The sequence below is a fragment of the Nomascus leucogenys genome, chromosome 4 (assembly GCF_006542625.1).
Source record: "Nomascus leucogenys isolate Asia chromosome 4, Asia_NLE_v1, whole genome shotgun sequence".
Lineage (NCBI taxonomy): Eukaryota > Metazoa > Chordata > Mammalia > Primates > Hylobatidae > Nomascus > Nomascus leucogenys.
Window position 1 is genome coordinate 113,253,784 of NC_044384.1, and position 19,323 is coordinate 113,273,106.

The following is a 19,323-nucleotide window of genomic DNA, read 5'->3' on the forward strand; positions in this document are numbered from 1 at the left end:
ACTGGACACCAGAGAGGCTTGTAAAGTGGAATGAACACCACGAATGGATGGATAAGGCAGATAAAGACAAATAAATGAGAAAACTCTGCTCTCTCTGGCCAACAGTCTATGAAAGGGGGAGCTCAGCAGAGACCTAGCAGAGAGATACATTTTCCAGTCCCCATCCAGGACAGTGGTGAACCCAATCCACCCCAGCAGCAGCAGGGTATCCACACTATGCCTGAAACAGTAGCAGGCCAGATTCACCACAGCGCCAGCGAGGTGTCTGCCCCACACATGTGGCAATGTCAAGCCAATCTGTTCTTAGCAGCAGCAAAGCCAGGGCCCCACATCCACAGGTCAGCCCAGGCAGCTGCAGAGATAGAATGGGAGTTCTAGAGGTACCAGAAGAATAAAACAGAAAAAAAATAGCATTCCAAGAGATCTGAAAACTGAATTACCATAGGATTACAGCTCACAAAAGTAGGACAAGAGCTATACACTAAACTTAAATAGGGTAACTACCTATTAAAAGAGAAGAATTAAATAGGATCAAGAATCTCAGCCAGGTGCAGTGGCATGCACCTGTAATCCTAGCTAATCAGGAGGCTGAGGCAAGAGGATCATCTAAGGCCAGGAGTTAAGAGACCAGCCTGGGAAACATAGCAAGACCCTGTCTCATTAAAGAAAAACAAAACAAAGTCTCCTAACATAATAACCTAAATGTCCAAGGTACAATAAAAAAAAAAAAGACATGTCATACCAAGAACCAGGAAAAGCACACTTGAATGAGAAAAGAAAAAAGACAACCATACGATCATACTGATGCCAACACCAAGATAAATCAGATGTTGGAATTATCTGACAAGAATTTTAAAGCAGCCGTCATAAAAGTGCTTCTACAAACGACTACAAAATCTTTTGAAACAGGCCGGGCGTGGTGGCTCACGCCTGTAATCCCAGCACTTTGGGAGGCAGGCAGATCACGAGGTCAGGAGATCAAGACCATCCTGGCCAACATGGTAAAACCCCGTCTCTACTAAAAATACAAAAATTAGCTGGGTGTGGTGGTACGTGCCTGTAATCCCAGTTACTCGGGAGGCTGAGGCACGAGAACGGCTCGAACCTGGGAGAGGCGGAGGTTCCAGTAAGCTGAGAGCGCACCATTGCACTCCAGCCTGGGCGACAGAGTGAGACTCTGTCTCAAAAAAAAAAAAAAAAAAAAAACTTTTGAAACAAATAAAAAACAGAAAATCTCAGCAAAGAAGTAGAACTTACTTTTTAAAGTACCACATGGAAATTATACAACTGAAACATACAATTATCAAAATAAAACATTTGCTGGGCAGACTCAATAGCAGAGTGGAAATGACAGAAGATAAATTTGGTGAACCTGAAGACAAGATTAACAATTTGCTCTATCTAAACAACAGAGAGAAAACAGACTGGGGAAAAAAAAGAACAAAGCCTTAGGGAATGGTGGGATAATGATAAAAGATCTAAAATCCATGTGTTAGGTAGAATAACGGGCCTCCCAAAAATGTACATCTTAATCCCCAAAGCCTGTGAATGTTACCATATGTGGCAAAAAAGGACTTTGCAGATGTTAAGGATCTTGAGATAGGAAGATTATCCTAAATTGTCTGGGTGGGCCCAATGTAATCATAAGGGACCTCGTAAGTGAAAGAGGGAAGCAGGAGGGTCAGTCAGAGGAGATGAGACAATGGAAGTAGTCAGAGTTATAGCCAGGCACAGTGGCTCATGCCTATAATCCCAGCACTTTGGGAGGCGAAGGTGAGCAGATCGCTTGAGTCCAGAAGTTCAAGACCAACCTGGGTGACATGGCAAAACCCTGTCTCTACAAAAAATACAAAAATTAGCTGGGTGTGGTGGTGCGCACTTATAGTCCTAGCTACTTGGGAGGCTGAGGTGGGAGATCACTTGAGCCTGGGAGGCAGAGGTTGCAGTGAGCCAAGAACACGCCACTGCATTCCAGCCTGGGAGACACAATGATACTGCCTCAAAAAAAAAAAAAAAAAAAACAAGTTGGAGCTATACAGACATGAGCCAGGGAGCAAATACTGACACATGCCTAAAAACATTGTTTGCATTATGAAAACATACTAAGTGATGCCAGGCACAAAAGTCCATTTATAGTATGACTCCAATTATATGAAATACCAAGATTATAAAAATCAATTGAAGCAGAAAGTAGATTAGTGGTTACCAGGGTCTGGAGGGAGGGAGAAATGGGGAGTACAGCTGACCCATGAACAATGTGAACTTGAACTGCATGAGTCCACTTAGATAAAGATTTTTTCCAGCTAGGAACAGTGTTTCACGCCTGTAATCCCAGCACTTTAGGAGGCTGAGGCTGGTGGATCACTTGAAACCAGAGTTCAAGACCAGGCTGGCCAACATGAAGAAACCCTGCCTCTACTAAAAATACAAAAATCAGGCTGGGTGCAGTGGCTCACGCCTGTAATCCCAACACTTTGGGAAGCCGAGGTGGGCAGATCACAGGGGGTCAGGAGATCAACACCATCTGGCCAACATAGTGAAACCCTGTCTCTACTAAAAATACAAAAATTAGCCAGGCATGGTGGCACGCACCTGTAGTCCCTGCTACTTGGGAGGCTGAGGCAGGAGAATCACTTGAACCCAGAAGGTGGAGGTTACAGTGAGCTGAGATTGCACCACTCTCCTCCAGCCTGGGCAACAGAGCAAGACTCTATTTTGAAAAAAAAAATTATTATTTCCAATCAAATGCAGATGGAAAATACAGTATTCACAGGATGAGAAACTCACATATATGGAGGGCTGACTTTTCACACAATGAGGGTTCTGCAGGACTAACTGCAGGACTTGAGTATGCATGAATTTGGGTATACTTGGGAGTCCTGGAACCAGTCCCCACATACACTGAGGGACAATTGTACATTGTTTCTTTTGGAGTTATGAAAACATTCTGGAATTAATGGTGATGGTTGTACAACTCTATAAGTATGCTGAATTGTACACTTTAAAAGGATAAATTTTATGGTGTGTGAATTATATCTCAATAAAGCTGTTATAGGCCAGAAATAATGGCTCACGCCTGTAATCCTAACACTTTGGGAGGCCAAGGCGGGAGGACTGCTTGAGTCCAGGAATTCGAGACCCGCATGGGCAATATAGCAAGACCCTGTCTATGAAAAATAAAAAAATTAGCCAGGCCAGGGGCAGGAGCTCATGTCTGTAATCCCAGCACTTTGGGAGACCAAGGTGGATGGATTACTTGAGCCCAAGAGTTCAAGATCAGCCTGGGCAACATAGTGGGACTCTGTCCCTACAAAAATACAAAATTTAGCCAGGCGTGGTGGTGCGCAGGTGTAGTCCCAGCTACTAGGGAGGCTGAGGTAGGAGGATCGCTTGAGCCTAGGAGGTTGAGGCTGCAGTGAGCTGTGGTCATGCCACTGCACTCCAGCCTGGGTGACAAAGCAGGACCCTGTCTCAAAAAAAAGCCAGGTGTGGTGGTGCACGTCTGTAGTCCCACCTAGTATGGAGCCTGAGGCGGGGAGGATCACTTGAGCCTGGGAGTTTGAGACTGCAGTGGGCCATGATCACACCACCGCACTCCAGCCTGAATGACAGAGAGAGACCCCATCTCAAAAGTAAAAGAAAATAAAATAAAGCTGTTACTTAAAAATCCTTTCAAGTGTGCCAACACATTTCTAATACTAATGTGCTGCAAACATTAAAAATTTAACGTGAGGCCGGGGGGGTGACTCATGCCTATAGACCTAGCGCTTTGGGAGGTCATGGCAGGCAGATCACTTGAGCTCAGGAGTTTGAGACCAGCCTGGGTCACATGGCGAAACCTCATCTCTACAAAAAATACAAAAAAAAAAAAAAAAAAATAGCTGTATATGGTGATGCAGGCCTGTAGTCCCAGCTACTTGGGAGGCTGAGGCAGGAGAGTTGCTTGAACCCAGGAGGCAGAGGTTGTAGTGAGCCAAGACCACCCCACCGCACTCTGCCTGGGTGACAGAGCAAGACTCTGTCTCCAAAATAAAATATATATATATATGTATGATTTACACATATAACTATATAATTCGACAGAATTTGTTTGTTACATTTAAATCCATTTGAAAATCTCTCAATAAACACAACCATAGGCAACACCAACATGGATAAATACAACCATACATACAACACCAACATGGATAAATCCAAATCGCAGTTCTGACAAACTAAGTAAAAACTCTGCACAGGGCTGGGCACAGTGGCTCACACCTGTAATCCCAGCACTTTGGGAGGCCGAGGCGGGCAGGTCACTTGAGCCGAGGAGTTCGAGACCAGCCTGGCCAACATGGCGAATCCCTGTCTCTATTAAAACAATACAAAAATTAGCTGGGTGTCATCACACACGTCTGTAATCCCCGTTACTCAGGAGGCCGAGACCCAAGAATTGCTTGAAGCTGGGAGGCAGAGGTTTCAGTGAGCTGAGATTGCACCACTGCCCTCCAGCCTGGGCAACAGAACAAGGGTCTGTCTCAAAAACCAAACAAACAAGTAATGGCACAAAACTTACATAATGCAAAATTTAAAATAAAATCCAATATTTAAGAACACACTTCTGGGGGTGGTGGCTCACATGTGTAATATCAGCACTTTGGGAAGCTGAGGCAGGAGGATCATTTGGGGCCAGGAGTTCGAGACCAGCCTGGGCAACATGGCAAGACCCCGTCTCTAAAATGAAAAATAAAAAAATTAGCCAGGCATGGTGGTGAACACCTGTAGTCCCAGCTACTGGGGGGGCTGAGGTGGGAAGATTGCTTGGGCCCAGGAGGTCAATGCTGCAGTGAGCCATGTTCGCACCGCTGCACCCCAGCCTGGGTGACAGAGTGAGACCTTGCCTAAAAAAAAAAAAGAAAGAGGCCGGGCGCGGTGGCTCACGCTTGTAATCCCAGCACTTTGGGAGGCCGAGGCGGGCGGATCACGAGGTCAGGCGATCGAGACCATGGTGAAACCCTGTCTCTACTAAAAATACAAAAAATTAGCCGGGCGTGGTGGTGGGCGCCTGTAGTCCCAGCTACTCGGAGAGGCTGAGGCAGGAGAATGGCGTGAACCTGGCAGGCGGAGCTTGCAGTGAGCCGAGATTGCGCCACTGCACTCCAGCCTGGGCGACAGAGCGACACTCCGTCTCAAAAAAAAAAAAAGAAAGAGAACGAAAGAAAGGAAATAAAAAAAAAAAAAAAAAAGAAAACATATTTAGCATTCAATAACATCATCCCCTAGTGTACATAAACAATTTTGACAACAGTTTAGGAACATTAACTTATTACTTGATGAAAATCATCCAACAGGCTACTATTGAAATAGTTTGCAGTTGATCTGCTTCTTGGCTGAGCTCCCTTTGTTATGTGTGTAAGACAGAGAGGCAGAATGGTAGTGCTTGCCATTAAGTTCCCTCCCTCTCACATCCCATCCTCTCTTAATTATTTCTGCATAGAAGCCCTGAAGAAAGTTTAACTGCTTTCTCATGCCTTCAGTGAGAGGCCACTGGCTGACTCTTGGAAACACCAGGGAATAGGAGAAGGAAGCTAATCATGCTGGTCACATATCTATAAGAAAGGCATTTCTCAAGTCAGAGGAGACATAACACGGCCTCTGCAAGGCACCTTTGGTCCCAGATAACAGACATCTTCTAATATGTAGATATGTTCACTGATTCTTTACAATATTTTTACAAATGTACTATCCAGTGGTGTTCTTTTTAACCAGTATTAGTTCTCAAACCAGCTATTCTACCCCTGGATAATCTAACACTGATTGATTTATCTTATATATATAAAACCTGAAATATATTAATAGCATGTCCTATGTAAACCAAAACTATGCTGGGGTTAAAAATGTAGATAAAGAAATGTTTGATTTTAACTTTAGTTATTATTTTCTAGTCATCAGTAAACACAGAATCAATTTCACTAATAACAAAATACCAAACATATGTATTATCAATCGTAATTGTTTAGATACTAAAGTATCTTTCACTCAAAGATTCATTCACTTAATGAACAAATCTTCTCATGAGCAAGATATTATGCTCTGGTGTGATTTAACAAATGGTCAAATGACAAGATGCTAATGTTTCCCATATCCATTGATAAAAAGGGACTTGCAGGCTCCAGCTCTTCTATGCTAACAGTCACTTTCATCCATCTTCATATTATCTTCCCAAAACAAATGTCAAAATAATCTTCAGCAACTGAAATATATTTTAAGGTTCTAACATAAAAGATTATGGTAATGCGGTAAAAACTCACTACTTATAACAGTAATTCAGAATAATCAATGACGTTCTCTCATTAGAAAAAAACTTACTTCATACAAAATAGCAATTAATGTAAATAAGATATGGAAGAATATCTGAAAGTTTTATCGTAATTATTTTAACTATTCACCAATATTTTGCAATAATCTAATACAGAAGGATTAGAGATACAAATAAAAATATTTCATCTCTTCTTCAAAGCAGGGTTCCTTAATACAGTTGTTTAACAATTTACTGGGTTTACCATCATTTTTCTTGATGTAAATAGGATCAAATAGAAAATATCAGTATACATTGCACATAACAAAAACAAAAGTTATTTGTAAAACTGTTACTTCAGTATAAATATTCATACATATGGGTAAAAGGTATCTGTTAGGAATGGTTTAGTCTGCTATAATAGGATGTTTTAGAAAAAAAATATTTTAAAAAGAACAAAAGGAATGGTTTAGTCAAAGTGTGATAGCTACTTCCCTAATGCCCTCGACTGAGCATTAGCCTAATCTGAATACTAACACCATGGAAAATTTAAAACAATTTGCAATAAAACATCCTAATTCAGCCTTTCACTACTTCACATTGGCATGCCTCCTCAATGCCCCATCCGACATCCTCACTTCTTCCACTCTTCTCCTGTCCTCTCCTAGTTAGTTCTTTAACTGCAACCAACGTTAGCATACGTTACACAGCAAAATAAATTAATGTGCGGAAAATATGGATGAACCTTCTCCTTAAATCTTTCAAACTGGGTAACTCTACTTCTTGAGACAGAGAAGGATCTGCCCAAGCATGAGCAGGACTAAGAAAAAATTTCAGTTTCTCTCCGCTTTACTAGACTTAGAAATTTAAGAGAGAGAACGCAGGGCTGGGCATGGTGGCTCCCGCCTGTAGTCTCAGCGCTTTGGGAGGCCAAGGCAGGCAAATCACTTGAGCTGAGAAGTTTGAAACCAGCCTGGCCAACACAGTAAAACCCCATCTCTACAAAAAAATACAAAAATTAGCCGGGTGTGGCGGCACATGCCCGTAGTCCCAGCTACTTGGGAGGCTAAGGTGGGAGGATGGCTTGAACCTGGGAGGCAGAGGTTGCAGTGAGCCATGATCATACTGCTGCACTCCAGCCTGGGCAACAGAGCGAGACCCCACCTCACAAATAAATTTTTTTAAAAAAGAGATAATGTAAAAGTAGGTATTCCTGTCAGGAAAAAATGAATTAAATGAAGCAAATCAAATGAACACATTTTCTCCAAAATTGTGTCCAGCCATCACTATAATAGGCTTATAATCTAAAGATTTTAAAGTATATTTTAGTAAGGTTTTGCATTCACTAAAGAAAAGCACTAGCCCAGGCTGTTTGTTTTGAAAGATGACTAAAGTATTGTCACCTGAACCACACAAAACATAAGAATTTATAATTTTGTTAACCCCTTTTCTAAATAAGTTTCTTGTCAGAGTCATGTTGAAAATTAACTGGCAAAACATCTGTAAGAATAGTCATCATCATAAAAATCATGCTATTCTCTCCATACAAAGATGAAAATAAAGACACACTGCCATATGCTTCAAGTAATTATTCAAGCAGCCTGATGGTTTTGCAATGAATCATCACTCGCTCTCCTGTTCACTCTGGTGATCTCCCATTTAAGCGGATGGCAACTCCATTCTTCCAGATGCTCTAGCCAAAAATCTTGGAATCATCTTATCTTCCCTTTCTCTCACATCTAATCCAACAGCAAATCCTCCTAACTTCAAAAAATATGCTATATCCAGAATCTGACCACTTCTCACCATCTCCACTACTACTTCTCTCCCCTGGATAACCTCCTTCCACCCTTGTGCCCTTATAAAACTATTCTTCATATTGCAGCCTGAGGTGTTTGTCTGTTTGTTTTTGAGACAGTGTCTCATTCTGCCACCCAGGCTGGAGTGCAGTGGCGCAATCTCGGCTCACTGCAACCTCTGTCGCTCAGGTTCAAGCGATTCTCATGCCTCAACCTCCTGAGTAGCTGGGATTACAGACATGCACCACCAAACCCAGCTAATTTTTGTATTTTTAGTAGACATGGGGTTTCATCGTGTTGGCCAGGCTGGTTTCAAACTCCTGGCCTCACGTGATCCACCCGCCTCCGCCTCCCAAAGTGCTGGGATTACAGGTGAGGCACCTCACCCAGTCTGCAGCCTGAGTTTTAAAACGTAAGTCAGGTCATGTTAAATCTCTGTTCAAAACCCTGCAATGATTTTCAGTCTTACTCAAAGCAAAAGCCAAGTTCCTACAACGACTTACAACCTGACAATCAGGACCAAGCATCCATACCACCTTACCTTTCTAACCTCTTCACCTATCTGTCTCTTCACCTTCTGATTTACTCTGCTCTAGCTGCCCTCACACCTCCTTAGCATTCCTTAATCACATTAGCATGCTTCTGCTTCAGAACCTTTGTTCTTGTTGTCCTCTGCTTGGAACAAACTTCCTGCAGATAACCACATCACTCACTTCTTCACCTTCTTCAGGTCTTTCCTCAACTGTCACCTTCTCAGTGAGGTTTTCCCTGACCTAAAACTGAAACCCCACCTCCACCCCTAGCAGTCCCTAACCCCTTTCCCTGCTTTTTCTTCTTTAGAGTTTCTAGATTACAAACTCTGTAAAAGCAGGCATTTTTTGTGTTTGCTTCACTGTTTTATCTCCAGCATCCAGAACAGTGCCTGGCACATAACAAGAGTTCAATAAATATTTGCTGAATGAATTAATCACATAGTGGGGTATATTTTCAAGGAAAAAAAATCTTGTTTGGGGCAGAACACACACAGAAATAGCCCAGTCTTCATGGGTGTTATTTCATTGTTACCATCATGTACATTAACATTCACTGAGCATCCATTCTGTGTGCCAAGTCTATGCTGAGCACTTTCTTTACTTACATTTCTTCTTTTCATGTAATCATTACAATAATCCCATGCGACAGGTATTCATGGTCTTACAAGGCAATGTAAGTAAAGCAATGTAATTAAGGTAAAACTTGGGTCATACAGTTATTTAGGCAGAGTAGGGCCTAGAAATAAGAACTGAGTTTCAACATTATGCTCTTAATCGGTAGGCAACTGCCTCTTCAGATTAAAGCTAACATTTATTAACTGATTACTATGCATCAGGTTAAATTATTTACTTGCAATACCCTATTTGACTATTTTCATTTAAAAAAAAAATGAGGCCAATATTTTTAGTTGCTTAGCCAACATACAATTTCCCCTTCTTTAGTAAGAGAATCCTGACCTATTTTGTTTGAAGTAATAATGTGTCCAGCTAAAGCTTCATTTCCCAGCCTCCCTTGCAAATGACCAAATTACACAGTTCTGACCAGTAAAACAGAAGTGGAAGTCACTGAGTAAGGCATCTAGGAAAGAAAGCCTTCTAAAAGAGAACCAACTCAGCTGTCATGTGTCTGTCCTTTTGCCATATTCTTCTGGACTAGAACACAAGCATGAGTCTAGAGGTGGAACAACCATCTTCCAACTATGAGAGGGAGAGTCACCTGCTAAGTGTGGTGGCATGAAAAAAACTAGGAGCCTGGGTGCCTGACAGCACCTAGGCTGCCACCTCCAGTCTTCTTGTTATATAAGGGGGAAAAAAGGATTTTATTAAGCCACTATTATTTCCATTTTCCCCACATGCAGAAAAATGCAAGCCCTATTTGATACAACACTATGAGGTTGTTGGCCCAATGCTGGCCTCATAGAAAATGTCACCTTAGCTGAGTCTCCCAATTAACGGAAAAATACATTATTAAGCACCACTCTATAGAAAGCATGAAGTCCTTCACATTTATGGAGGCGCTAAAGGTAAGGCCCTGGAATCTGTATTTGAAAACCACAACTTTAGACTCAAAATGTGTGGCTAGTAAACAATTAATGAAAATAAAAAGAAGGGAAAGTCAAGAATAGAAATATATTGCACTGCCTTCAAAGTATCAAAGCTAGGTGAATCACACTTTAAACCTAGTATGAAGTTTTCAATTTTCTAGTCTGAGGTAAATAGTAAATACTTATTGAGACTTTTCAAGATGCAGGGCAATAAAAGCTAACTGGCACAGCCCTCTCTGCCATCATATTGTATTATTAGCAATATCATGGTGACAGTCCTTACAGTTATACTACGATGTCCAATATAAATCCCTAAATCCATCTAAACCTGAATGAGGCCTGGACTAAGAAAAAAAAATGCAAAAATAAAATAAATGCAATAATGTTCCAATAGGCGTTAAAAACAGATTCAAAATATTTTAAGTGTCACAAGATTTCACATCACATAGTATTTCATATTTTATGGCAATACCAAAAATTGGGAAATATGAGGACAAGGGGAAGGGTAAAAAAAAGTCAGAGATAATAACAACTACCATTTTATACAAGCTAAACACTTCCCACAAATAATTACACTCAATCTATGTAACAGCCCCAATGACATAGGTACTTTCTCCCCAGTATACAGACAAAAAGCTGACACGGAAACTAATTATATAATTTGTCTAAGATCACATAACTAGTAAGAGGCAATGCCAGGATTTGAATCTGGGTCAGTTTAACCCCAAAGCCCAAATTTTTACAGCTGCTTCAACACATGCCAAATACAATACAACACATGCTCAGAAATTCTAATCTAAGACTAAGGGCTCAAAAATACTGAAATTCTAATCTAAGACTAAGGGCTCAAAAATACTGAAAGATCAATGATTAATTGTGAGAATGATACTAACATCTTTTACATATAATCATACTTAAAGAACTTCAAATCCTGCCAAAGCATGCTTAAGGTGATATAATTCTTTAAAAAAAAAAAAAAAAGTCCTTTGAATTTTCAATCTATAGGCTTTTAATATGTTCTTAAGAGGAGATTCTGTTCTCTGTAGGATTTTACCAGAAAGATGAAGAACAAAACAGAATGTGAGAAACAATCCGATCAATAGTATACTGCTAAGAAGCAAATGTGAAAAAAATTACAGTTCAAATAAACATGTTACAGTTCAAATAAATGTATGTGTTTCCATTAACACTGATTTCTCTAGAACACAATCCTTCGAAAACAAAATTTAAATGATCCCAAACCCTTTTTTCTAGATTTTAATCATGTGTTTCCTGAAAAAGTTGAGTGTAATCTGAAATCATAAAGATTCATTTTGAAGACTATAGCTTATTATAAAATACTATGTAACAAACATTTTGGTATGGAAGCAAAGTTAGAATAAGAATACAATGCTTTACTGAAACTTGCTACTTGTACTAGGCTGTAGCTCAAGGAAAAAAATTTTTTTTCTCCCTGTTGGGAAAATGGAGAGAGGCTGTAAGGAGTAGACTGGAAGGATGTGACAGCTGTGGAACATCCATCAGATTTTTTTCACTCTACGGACAGATACTTCCCTTGGCCAGGCACAGTGCTTCATCCCTGTGAATCCCAACACTTCAGGAGGCTAAGGTGGGAGGATCGCTTGAGCCCAGAAGTAGAGACCAGCCTGGACAACATATGAGACCCTGTCTCTACAAAAAAATAAAACAATGAGGCGGGCATGGTGGCAAGTGCCTGTAGTCCAGCTACTGGGGAGGCCGAGGCAAGAGGATCACTCGAGCCAGGAGTTTGTACAGTGAGACAGTGAGCTGTGATTGCATTCCAGCCTGGGTGACAGAGTGAGACCCTGTCTCAGAAAAAAGCGGGGGAGATAATTCCCTTAATCTGTGGGACAATGACTCCCATCTTCCAGTTTATATCCAAGAACCAATCAATGTAGATACAGGAACAAGGATCCCGAATTAGGCTACAGGAGACATAGATGCCAGTATTGGCTCTGCCTCTAATTAGCTACATGGCTTTAGGCAGTCATTTTACCTTTCTGTCTCTGTGTCTTCAACTGTAAAACAAGATGGTTCACCTTCACACCATACACAAAAATTAACTCAATATGTATCAGAGGCTTAAATGCAAGAGCTAAAACTAACACTTAAAAAAAATAGGAAAAAAAAATCTTCACAATGTTGGGTTAGTAAAGATTTCTTAGATACAACACCAAAAGCAAAATCAATAAAAGAAAAAAAAGATAAACATCAAAATTCAAAACTTTTATACTTTAAAAGACTCCATTAAGAAAATGAAAGAGGCCAGGCGTGGGGGCTCACACCTGTAACTCCAACACTTTGGGAGGCTGAGGCAGGCGGATCATCTGAGGTCAGGAGTTCGAAACCAGCCTGGCCAACATGTTGAAACCCAGTCTCTACTAAAAATACAAAAAATTAGCCTGATGTGGTGGCACGCACATGTAATCCCACCTACTCGGGAGGCGAGACAGGAGAATTGCTTGAACCCAGGAAGTGGAGGTTGCAGTGAGCCAAGATCATGCCACTGCACTCCAGCCTGGGCGACAGAGAAAGACTCCAACTCAAAAAAAATAATAATAATAAAATTAAAGGAGGCTAAGCACAGTGGCTCACACCTGTAAGCCTAGCACTTTGGAAGGCTGAGGCAGGTGGATCGCTTGAGTGATCAGGAATTTGAGACCATCCTGGGAAATGTGGTGAAACCCAGTTTCTACAAAAAACACAAAAATTAGCCAAACGTGGTGGCATGCACCTGTAGTCCCGGCTACCTGGGAGGCAGGGGTGGGAGGATCACTTGAGCCCAGGAGGTGGAGGTTGCAGTGAGCCCTGATCATGCCACTGCACTCCACCCTAGGTGACAGAGTAAGACTCTGTCTCAAAAAAAAAAAAAAAAAAAAAGAAAGAAAAGAAAAGAAAAGAAAATGAGAAGAAAAAAAAACAAACTACAGACGGGAAAATATTTAAATTCATATATCAGATGAACGACACGTACCCAGAATGAATACACATACAAACACACATACACACACTTCTATAACTCAAAAAAACAAACAAACGAACGAACAGCTAGGCGCAGTGGCTCACCCTGTAATCCCAGCACTTTGGGAGGCCAAGGCAGGCAGATCACCTGAGGTCAGGAGTTTGAGACCAGCCTGCCCAACATGGTGAAACCCCATCACTACTAAAAACACAAAAATTAGCTGGGCATGGTGGCAGGCACCTATAACCCCAGCTACTCAGGAGGCTGAGGCAGGAGAGTTGCTTGAACCCAAGAGGTAGAGGTTGCAGTGAGCCGAGATCGCACCACTGCACCCAGCCTGGGCAACAGAGCAAGACTCCATCTCAAAAAAAAAACAACCCAATGGGCAGTCCAAGTGGACAGAAGATTTGAATAGATATTTCACCAAAGAAGATCTATGAAAGCCTAATAAATAAGCACATGAAAGGATGTTCATCATCATTAGTCATTAGGGCAATGCAAATCAAAACCACAATGAGATACCACTTCATAGTTACTAGGATGGTTACAGGCAAAAAGACAACAAATGTAGAGAAATGAGAACTCTTATAATTACTAGCAGGAACATAAAATGGTACAGTTACTTTGAAAAACAGTTTGACAGTTTCTTAAAACAGTTAAATTTGTGATATAACCCAGCAATTCCACTCCTGGGTATAAATCCAAGGAAAATGAAACATATTCATGGGGTGACTTGATGTGAATACTCAAAGCAGCCTTGTTCCAAACAGCCAAAAAGCAGAAACAATCCAATGCCCATTAACTGGTGTCCAATAAAAAGGAACCATGTACTACATGGCAGATGGATGAACCTCAAAAAGCATTATGGAAAGTAAAAGAAGCCAAACACAAAGGACCACAGATTATATGATTACATTCACATGAAATGTCCAGAAAAGACAAATCTATAGAGACAGAAAGTATATTTGTGATTGCCTGGGGCTGGGGGTAGGAACAGGGAGTGACTGCAAAATGGACATGAGGCATCTTTCTGGAATGATGGAAATGTTCTAAAATTGGATTGTGGTGATGACCGAACAATTATGTAAATTTACTAAAAGATTATTGAATTGTACATTTTAATCAGGTAAATCTTATGGTATGTAAATTATATCTCAAAATTGTTTTTTTAAAATGAAAAAATATTTATGCTAAGTGAAAGAAACCAAACATGAAAGACCACATGTTATATGATCCCATTTATACAAATGTCCAAAAAAGGCAAGTCTATAGAGACAAAAAGTAGATTTGTGGTTGTCTAAGGCTAGGGGTGGAAAAAGGGATTAACTGTAAGAAAGCACAAGAGATCTCATGGGGATGATGGAAATATTCTAAAACTGGATTATGGTGATAGTTGTACGACACAGGGAATTTACTGAAAAACACTAAATGTTACACTTTAAATGGGTGAATTTTATGTTAAATTATAACTCAGTAAAGTTGTTTTAAATCTATTAAAGATGGTCAAATCACATTGGAGTTTTGGAGTTCCTAACCTTTTAAAAACCATGGACCACTCTGTGAATGTGAGGAACACTAGCCCTATCCAGAAGACTGACAGACTCCTTTTTGCCCACTCACAGACATCCTATGGGTCTGAGGACACCAAATTAACAATCACGAAATCTCTAGCGCCTTTGCAACTCTGAAATTCTCTGCCACCTTAACAGCAAAGGCTTTCATTAAGAATGACTACAACCGTCCTCTTCACCCTAGAAAGACGGACACACTACCAGAAAAAAAAAAAAAAAAAACTCTTCTTTTAAAATGATGATAGAGAACCTCCTCTTTACTTCTCTGACATCATTTTGGAATCTTCCATTTAATCCTTTCCTTCAATATGAAACTCTGACTGGGGGAACCAGAAGCAATCAGTCCAGACCGGGAACTAGCTGTCTTTAGAACCAACGAATACATGTCAAAGACCCAATATGTAGCAAGGACACAGGCCCATGAAGTGGCTTAAGCAAAGATGTGATGTCTTTATTTAGTCCGGGTTGTTTTGTTTTGTTTTTGTTTTTCCCACACAAACCAATATTGCTTTAAGCCCAGATTGTCTTAAAACAAGAGGCAAGTAAAGTAAAAACAAAAATTATTTGACGAAGTTCTTTTTAAACCCACAGTGAAATAAACACTGACACCCCCAAGGCAGCTAAGAAGTCTTCAGTTGGTCTTTGTTATAAAACTAATTTTAGGGCAGGATGCTGGCAAAGTAGATAATCCGCCTTCCTCCAATACACAGGTGTCTGCTCATGTCAGTTGGATTGAGCCTGTATAGCTAAACCCACCCCCTTTTGATTTCCAAGGTCACTGGGTTATTGTTGTCCAACAAATACTCCCCTCATCCCCAGTCCCCATGGCTTCTGTGAGAATTACAATCTATGTTTGTGCAAGTTTTGGTCTCTGCCAACTGGTATTCCTGGACCCCCTTCAAATCTTTTCACACACCAGCCCAATTTATCGGATCACGTCAAGGCACTATTTGAGGGCCTCCAGTGATACTTAAAATTCCAAAATCTGTACCAAAGCTGAGAAGATCCCTAAGATCTGGGAGGAGCCCTTCCCTCTCTATCCTTGCCAGCCTTCCTTCAGGTCCTAAAACATATCAAGCTCTTCCCCTACTCAAGGCCACTGCATCTCTTTATTCCTCTGTAAGGAAAAATCTTCCCGAGGCTCTTAATCCTCACTTCTCTTCCTTCAGGGCTCAACTGAAATGTCGTCGCCTCAGAAAAAGAATTTTCCTCAAAATCACCCTAAGTAGATCTCCAGGTTATTCTCTATCAGAGCATCTTGTTTGTCTCCTTCATGGCACTTGCCAAAGCCTCTTCTTTTTAATTTTTTTTTTTTTTTTTTTTTTTTGAGACGGAGTCTGGCTCTGTCGCCCAGGCTGGAGTGCAGAGGCGCGATCTCGGCTCACTGCAAGCTCCGCCTCCCGGGTTCAAGGATTCTTCTGCCTCAGCCTCCCGAGTAGCTGGGATTACAGGCGCGCACCACCACACCCAACTAATTTTTGTATTTTTAGTAGAGACGGGGTTTCACCATATTGGCCAGGCTGGTCTCGAACTCCTGACCTCGTGATCCGCCCGCCTCGGCCTCCCAAAGTGCTGGGATTACAGGCGTGAGCCACCACGCCCAGCCCTTTTTACTTCTTTTTGTCCACTGATTTAATGTCTACCTCCCCGACTGGAAAGTCAGTTGGAAGGAGTCATAAGTTGGGTCTCGGTTGCTCAGCGCGGTTCCTGCAGCTTCACCTGGAGGATCCCCAGCTCGCCCCAGCACGGATGGAGGAAAAAACTAAAGCTCCCTATCTATCCCACAATCCCAGAAATCGATGGCTGTGCCCACAACTTCAAGATCCCATTTCTCACACAGCCTCGGAAAGGCCTGTCCCACACCTGCACTTTCTTTCTCTACAAGACACATGGGTCGCTCCTGTCCACACATCTGAGAATCCTGTACACAAATCTCTCCTGAGCCCCCTCAAGCCTCACCCCACCCCACGCCACCTCACAGGCGCGCGCCTCAAAACCCCCTTCCCGTCTCACACGCGCTCCTCGACACAAGCGTCCTACAAGCCCCCAGCCCCGCAAGCGCCCCACGAATTCCTATGAGGGCTGCGCTCCCCGAGATCCCGCGGTTCCCCACGTTCCCGCGTCCCCCGCCGCCCAGCGCCGCGCCTCCCCCCTCCGCGGCGCCTGCTCTCACCGATCACCTCCTGCAGCTCGTAATCGTCCCTGTTGATGGACCAGGGCAGGGCGCTCGAGTCCTCGGACATGACGGCGGCAGCGGCTCGCGGTCCTCCGTCAAACTCGCTGACCTCGCTCGTCGCCTCGCCGCGCGTCTCCCCACCCCCAACAGCCGCCGCCGCCGCCGCGCCCCCACCAATCGTCTCGGAACAGCCACGGGTCGGACGGCGCCGGGGCGCGGGGTCACCGCGCGGCAAAGCGGCGGGGGCTTAGAGCTCCGGCGGACCTCGCCTCCTGCTCCTCCGCGTCGGCACTGCCCGGCCCAGCCCACGTCCTGTCCTCGGCCTCCGCAGCAGCAGCGACAGAAGCTTTGCCTGGGCCCAGCCCCTCTGTCCCGCCCTCCACCCCAGCCCCACGCACGGGCCAAACTTTCCCTTCTCCCTCCACCTGCCGACACGCAGCGCGCTGACGTCACCGCGCTGGTCACGCCCCACACCTCAGGCCCGCCTCTGGCCGCCATCTCCAGTGTGGCTGGATATAGAGTGAGCGAGCTAGAAACCCGAGAAGGTGGGAGTTGGCCGTGAAAGGGAAGAAGTGCTTAGGTAGAGGTTCATCGAAGGCATCGAAAAGCCGTAGGAGAGTCTCAAGTAGCACAGAGGCAGTAGCCACACTAAGCATGGCGACCAACGGGCAGCAAAGTAGAAGGGGCAGAGCCACTTCTAGCGCCTGGGGCACGCTGCTGTCTCCATCGTCGCATTCATTGGTTTGTTTGAGAAGGGATCAGAAAAGCAATGGGTGTGGGTAGACGTCAGTCATAAATTGGTCCCGCCTCCAGGCTCTTAGAGCGCTTCTCCGTGTTAGGGCTGCAGCCTTTCAACAGCTCGTTACCGCGTTCATCTTACCACTTCCTCTGGAGTGACGTCACGGCGTAACCGTCACACTCTCGAGACGTGCAAAAGGCTCCACAGGGTGTGGAGAAACCCTGAGGGAGCGCCTGGGCTGGGTAGCCTTCTGGTGTGGACCACTGCCAACTAGGATAAAAGGCCTTGGGCCACCCGTCGGAGTGAAACTGGAAGTTTGCCTGGTGACGTTTTTTTCAAGGCGGACGTTCTCCTAACGCTTGTCGCGGCGCTGTCTCTCGCGGTTCCCCCCTGCACTAGGCGGGTTCTGTCCATTCGCAGCTTTAGATCTGAAGCTCAAATAAGCACCTGCCTTGAGGGCCTCGGAAGGTTGTCTTTTTTCCCCCCGGACAGGGCTTGGGGTATTAAACAAGTGAGATCGACCCACGGATTTGGGGGTTGTCTCACGGGCCTTGGCTTTTGTCGCCCCCACTGAACAGTTTTCTCAGTTTGACTACGTAGGGCCGTTGGAGAAATTAGCGAGCTGAAGACTGAATACGCTTGGTAAATTGGATTTTAAAAAATAAAGAGCATCCAACAGGGATAGGGCTAGGTGCGAAACTGTTCTAGGTTGCACACCTTTCAGTCCAATGGCAGTCATTAAGGAAGAGACCTTAGGCCAGGTGCAGTGGCTCACGCCTGTAATCCCAGCACTTTGGGAGGCGGTGGCGGGTGGACCACCTGAGGTCAGGAGTTCAAGACCATCCTGACCAACATGGTGAAACCCGGTCTCTACTAAAATACAAAAAATTCGCTGGGCATGGTGGCGGGCGCCTGTAATCCCAGCTACTAGGGAGGCTGAAGCAGGAGGGGAAGGTTGCAGTGACCTGAGAGCATGCCACTGCACTCCAGTCTGACAGAGCGAGACTCCGTCTCAGAAAAAGAAGAGACCTTTGCCAAGGCCCAGCTAAGACGGAGCAGGGACCCCTTTTAGGGCCTGCAGGCCCCCAACCATGGAAATAAAGGAAAATCTTGAGTTACTTCAAGAGAAATTCCCGGCACTTAGCTAGCCTTGAAAAGTTAATGAACCCCTTGATAAGCGAGAAGGCAATAATAACTTAAAACAATAGCCAAAGAAACTAAAATAACTAAATGTTTGGTTCCCTATAAAAACTAAAGATAACAACACATGTCCCTGAGTTGTTTTTTAGAAACTCAGACTCCCACCAAATGGATCTGCTGGCACACAGACCTCAGAGAAGGGGGTGCTAAGGACTGAACTCTGACTGCTGGTTTGTTTTTTCTCTAAGTTTCTTCTTCCTGAAGAAGGTCATGCCCACAAGCTGTCGCTAACATTCTTTTCTACTGATGCAAAATTTTTAGACAAAGCTTCACCTCTTGAATCAATCGCAAATCAGAAAATCTTTGAATCCACCTATGACCTGTGGGCTCCTGCTTGGAGATGTCCCGCCTTTTTAGGTCAAACCAATGTATAACCTCTGTGTATTGATTTATGACTTTATCTGTAACCTCTTCTTTTCTGAAATTACCCCTATCTTTAAGAATCCTTGGCCGGGCGCGGTGGCTCACACCTGTAATCCCAGCACTTTGGGAGGCCGAGGC

The 19,323-nt window shown here is 43.4% G+C and overlaps 1 protein-coding gene across 2 annotated transcripts in view; it reads right to left on the minus strand.

Moving 5' to 3' along the window:
- The window catches only part of OXSR1 (oxidative stress responsive kinase 1), a 97,920-nt gene extending 80,620 nt beyond the window's left edge, over window positions 1-17,300 (minus strand). The window contains exon 1 of one of the 2 annotated variants that reach the window (XM_030812115.1): window positions 16,881-17,300. In XM_030812115.1, coding sequence (XP_030667975.1) covers window positions 16,881-16,950 — 70 coding nt within the window. In that variant the 5' untranslated portion in view covers window positions 16,951-17,300. The remainder of the gene's footprint in view (window positions 1-16,880) is intronic. The other variant, XM_003256863.3, reaches the window with a different exon arrangement.
- Between the last annotated feature and the right edge of the window lie 2,023 nt (window positions 17,301-19,323).